The 5724-nt window shown below is 37.2% G+C and overlaps 1 protein-coding gene across 1 annotated transcript; it reads right to left on the bottom strand.

Moving 5' to 3' along the window:
* Positions 1-1874: 1874 nt before the first annotated feature.
* Positions 1875-2372, bottom strand: LOC108327475 (uncharacterized). Its single transcript, XM_017561171.1, has one exon. It carries the CDS (start codon positions 2370-2372, stop codon positions 1875-1877), a length of 498 nt encoding a protein of 165 aa, XP_017416660.1.
* Positions 2373-5724: the final 3352 nt, after the last annotated feature.

The raw sequence follows: 5724 nt of genomic DNA on the forward strand, positions 1-5724 counted from the left end.
AAGAGGAAGCTCCCGTCTCCATATCCGCCTTAAGAGAGTAGAACAGTGTGCTTTTGTGTTAGAGCACCTGGGTCCTTCAAATAATGTCCAAAAAGAGTAGAAATAGGGCCCGGTCCAAAGGAGTTGAAAAAGAGCAAAAATTGGGCCGGATCTACGACGCATGACGCTCAAGAGCCCCATTTACGGCGCCCGGGCGGTGAACGGTTCTCATGTAGGGCTTGAGCCTTCAATTGGTCGCCCAAGCTTCAGGGTCCGCCGCTCAGGAAGCCTAAGAGGGCGCCCGGGCGGGGACGTCGTTTTTCCGAGGCTCAAGCCTCCAAATAGGGCGCCGAAGCTTTGTGCGGTTCCTCCTTTTGGTGTTTTTCCAGGCCTTTCTGAGCTCTAACTCCTTAGTACTTCATCTCTGCTTTCCGCATTCTCTCATTACCTATTAAAACAAGGGAAATTAGTCATAAAATCATCAAATTCAACCTCAATTCTCTTATTCACACAACTTAATGATAAAGAATGAGTCCAAAAGCAAGTTTCCAAGTGAAAAATGGTGTATTTAGTATGAAAATTACATCACAAATAACAGTATTTTCAACCGTTAACACAACCCCAAACTTAGAACTTTGTTTGTCCTAGAACAAAACAAAATGCAACTCAATTCTTCAGAATAATCACTACAATGACTCAACCTTTTTCAAAAACTTTTTCTTTCAGATAAGCAATTACTTTTATCAACTCAGCATACAAATATCAGTCAAAGTGTGCAGATGCCTTAATTCAATTAAAATCAATCTGATGCTCATATGTTTCAACAGATGTTATCCTTAAGAATGATCAATCAACCAAATAGAGATGCAATCAGAAATTCAGAGAACTATTCCTCACCAAAGAAAGTGTTTAACTCAAGCACTCAAAAGTGTATCACTCAACTCACAGGTGTATAGTGAGGTGTTGGTGTTTCTTTCACTCTGCTATAACAATGTCACACAAATTAATTTTTCCTTTCATTTAACCAAAATCAAACATACTCACAAGTAGGTTTTCATCACAAGGGCTTTTCTTGGCTTGTAACTTGGCTGGGCTAAGAAGAAACATGGTTTTTCAGGAATGCAAAATCCTTGAGTTAAGAGAGATATTTGTGAATTTAAAAATTACACACAGGTTCTCTTTTCAAGAAGATCTTTTTCTTATTCCCAACCTTTTCCCTTGTAGTGAGCTTTTCTTTCTTTTCTTTTCATTTTTCTTTTCTTTTGATTTCTCTTTTTCTTTTTCTTTGTGCTCATTGCTTATTTTTCTAGCAACCCCAAACTTGAACCTTTATCAATACCTCACAATACCTCACAAATTTTTTTCTTTTTATTTGGAAAAATTCATGAGTAGGTTAAAAATAAAAATTAAGGGATAACAAAAGATGGCTTTGATCTTATGAAACATGCAAGCAAGTAGTTCAATCATAGAAAATTTGGGCAAAATCATTCATGCTTCCAAAGTAATAACAATTATTCACAACAACTCTGAAGCCCAAAACTCAAACAAGTAAACTCTCAAGTCCCATAATTTAGAAAAACATCTTGCTCAGTATCTCAATCAAATTTTACCTCAAGCACCTGTTTCGTACATTATGAGCTATCACCTGTATATTATCACATCATGCATCATCTCAACATCAATCAATACACTAGAATACCACAAAGCAATACTCATCACAAAACATAACACAATTCAATCAAAGCAGTGTAGTTCATTCAAGCAAAGTACAATAATAAAACAATTGATTAAAAAGAAAACAAATAACAAAACAAAAGATTATAAAGAAAAGTTTAGAAAGCTGGGTTGCCTCCCAGTAAGCGCTTCTTTAACGTCACTAGCCTGACCCAATAAGCTCAATCTGGATCAACCAATTCCATGACTGTGGACATGCGTTCCACCTCACAACCAAAATAATGCTTGAGACGTTGTCCATTGACAACCCAACTTCTTTGTGGATCTTCAGAGGAAGGGTCTGTTAACTCAATTGCTCCATGTGGGAGAACATTCTTGATCATAAATGGACTAGACCACTTGGACTTCAACTTTCCGGGGAAAAGTTTCAATCTTGAAATGAACAACAGCACCCTTTGTCCTGGATTAAAGACTTTCTTCACCAGCTTCTTGTGATGATAAAACTTCATATTTTCTTTGTAGTTCTTTGAGGAATCATAGGCATGCAGTCGCATTTCCTCAAGCTCAATAAGTTCACTTCTTCTCTTTTCAGCAATGTCACCAGGATCATAATTCAAGAATTTTAAGGCCCACAAAGCTCGATGTTCCATCTTCACCGGAAGGTGACATGCCTTTCCATAGACCATTTGGAAAGGAGATAATCCAATAGCTGTCTTCATTGCAATTCTATAGGCCCATAGGGCATCATCTAACTTCTGAGACTGATCCTTTCTTTATGAGGCAACTGTCTTTTCTAGAATCCTTTTTATCTCCCTATTTGAAACTTCTACTTGCCTGTTTGTCTATGGATGATAAGGTGTAGCTACCTTGTGTCTTACACCATGGTGCTTGAGTACCCTTGTCAGCTAAACATTGCAAAAATGAGATCCCCCATCACTAATGAGTACTCAGGGCATTCCAAACCGGGAAAAAATTTGCTTTTTCATAAATTTAATAACAATTTTAGAATCATTTCTAGGACAAGCTAGGGCTTCCACCCATTTGCTCACATAATCCATTGCCACTAATATATATTCATTATTGAAAGAGGGTTGAAAAGGTCCAACAAAGTCTATGTCGCAGCAATCAAAAACTTCAACTTCTAATATTCCTTGTAGTGGCATTTCATGACGTCTGGAGATACTCCCCGTCCTTTGACACTTATCACAGTTTCTGGCGTGATTATGAGCATCTTTAAACAGAGTAGGCCAATAAAATCCTGACTGAAGTACTTTTGCAGTTGTTCTCTCTCCACTAAAATGTCCCCCATAAGGTGAGTCATGACAGTGCCATAAAATCCTTCCACTTCTTCCTTAGTAACACAACACCTTAGAAGATTATTGATAACAGTTGAAAAACTATTATTTTTATGCTTGAAATTGATACTAAAAGCAACCTTTAACCCTTAGAAACTAGCTTGAAATCATGCTTTTGTTCATATTTTCCGAAATAAGAGAGCTGGACAGGTTTATGCTTGATTTCAGTGTTTTTGTGTAGGTTTTAAGGTGAATTTGGTCAAAGAAGTGAAGAAGGAGAGAGATGGAATCAGGAAAGACATCAAAAAGTGCAAAAGGAGAAGCCGCAACTGCCGCTCAGCGGCAGTTTACCGCTGAGCGGTACTTTACCGATGAGCGACACACTTATGGGCTTGGGCCTAAATTTTCTGTAATTTTAGAATAGTATATAAGCTTTAGGACGTCCTAGGGTTTGTATCTTTGGCAGAAACGAAGCAAACACTCTCTCTTCCACCCCTTTGAAGGAGGATCTTGGATGCTCAGGCTACCTCTTCACCTTTCTAGGGTTTTATCTTTCATTCTTTCATTATTATTCATCTAGTTTCACCATGAATCTGGTGAACTAAACCTTGTATTGTTGTTGGGGAATCAATGTAGTCTTGTAAAACTCTCATATATGGAATTTGTTTTTACATCTTATATTTAAGACCTATGCTTTCTTTCATCATTAGTTAGGGTTTTTCCTCTTTTCTCAATGCTTGCTTTGTTTAACTCATTCAATGCATGATTATTGATTTTGTCGATACGGGAACGTACGGGGAAGTCTAGATCCGGGGAATTTCTCCCAATAGTATATTGGTTGCCGTTAAGCTCCTGCACTAAAAGAACTAATTATTAGGAATGCTAGGAATCGTATGAACTCGTAATTAGTGATAGGCCTTCTTGCAAGGTAATTTAGAGAGTGGCATTAACAATGATGAAAAGAATGTTGAATTCCTAAAGTATATGAAAGTGGATAAGATGAAATTTATAACCCCAACAACATACTCATCCATATATTCCATTGAAGTGTTTGTATTTTGTTTTAGCCATTGATCAAATTCATGCATACATGTTTATTTTCTGTTTTGCATATTAAACTCCACTTATTTTGTTCTTAAGTCTTAAATAATCAACGAATCACATGACTAAACTAGGCCGTGAGTCCTTTGGGAGAACGATACTTGGTCTTACCAAGTTTATTACTTGAAACGATTCGGTCACACTTGCCGATTGTTAAACAAGTTTGTGGCGCCGTATTTCGGTGTTCATAAATTTGTCATCAATTATATGCCCCAATTTTGAACAAGTAAGGATCATCCCAAATAAACTGTTTGGCATCATGTAAAAACTTTTTTCTTTGTTGCCAATTGAGATCTTCTGGGATTACTCCTGCAGCTTTGAAATTGGCCATATCAGCAAACCACGACCTTTGTTGAATATACATGAGTGTTTCATCCGAGACGGATTCCAAGATTTCTGCTTCCTTGCTTGTAACTTCATTGTTAACCAACCGAGATAAGTGATCCGCAATTACATTTTCACTTCCCTTCTTGTCACGGATTTCCACATCAAACTCTTGTAGCATAAGTACCTATCTAATCAATCACGACTTAGAATCTGGCTTGGTCAGCAAATACTTTATAGCTGCATGGTCTGTGTAGATAATCACTTTAGACACAATGAGATAATGTCTAAATTTCTCCAAGGCATACACAATAGCAAGAAATTATTTTTCTATGGTGGCATAATTCAACTGGGCTTCATTCAAAACCTTGCTTGCATAATAAATAGTGTGAAATACCTTCTCTCTTCTCTGGCCAAGAACAGCTCCTATAGCATAATTGTTGGCATCACACATCAGCTCAAAATCTTGGTTCCAATCAGGAGCTACAATTACTGGGGCAGAAATCAACTTTTCTTCAAGACATCAAATGCCTTAAGGCACTCATCATCCATCACAAATGGTGCGTCTTTAACAAGGAGGTTGCTCAATGGTTTGGCAATCATTGAAAAGTCTTTGATGAATCTTCTGTAAAAACTAGCATGACCCATAAAGCTTCTCATTCCCTTCACATTGGTTGGTGGTGAAAGTTTTTCAATAACCTCTACTTTGGCTCTGTCAACCTCAATTCCCTTGGAAGAAATTTTATGACCCAAAACAATGCCTTCATTTACCATAAAGTGACATTTTTCCTAATTAAGAACAAGATTGGATTGGGTGCATCTTTTAAGTACAACATCTAGGTTAGACAAACACTCATGGAAGGAACTGCCAAACACTGAAAAATCATCCATAAAAACTTCAATGTATTTTTCTATCAAGTCTGCAAAGATTGCCTGAATACATCTCTGAAAAGTAGCTTGAGCATTACATAATCCAAACGACATTTTTCTGTAAGCAAAAACTCCAAATGGGCAAGTGAAAGTCGTCTTTTCTTGGTCTTTTGGATCCCCCATAACTTGATTATATCCAGAGTACCCATCCAGAAAACAATAGAAAGCCTGACCTATCAATCTCTCCAGCATCTGATCCATGAAAGGAAGGGGAAAGTGATCCTTCCTAGTAGCATTGTTCAACTTTCTGTAGTCGATACACATCCTCCATCCAGTAACAGTCCTTGTGGGTATCAGCTCATTTTTTTCATTATAAATAACTGTCATCTGATAACGGTTGAAAAACCGTTATTTTTATATTTAATTTTGATATTAAAAACTCCCTTTTTGACTTAGAAATTTGCTTGAACTCATGTTTTTG

Source organism: Vigna angularis, chromosome 2 (genome assembly GCF_016808095.1).
Source record: "Vigna angularis cultivar LongXiaoDou No.4 chromosome 2, ASM1680809v1, whole genome shotgun sequence".
NCBI classification, from domain to species: Eukaryota; Viridiplantae; Streptophyta; class Magnoliopsida; order Fabales; family Fabaceae; genus Vigna; species Vigna angularis.

Bases quoted from the DNA above. Each gene is read 5' to 3' on its own strand.
- LOC108327475 (XM_017561171.1), bottom strand. From the start codon at position 2,372: ATGAAGACAGCTATTGGATTATCTCCTTTCCAAATGGTCTATGGAAAG.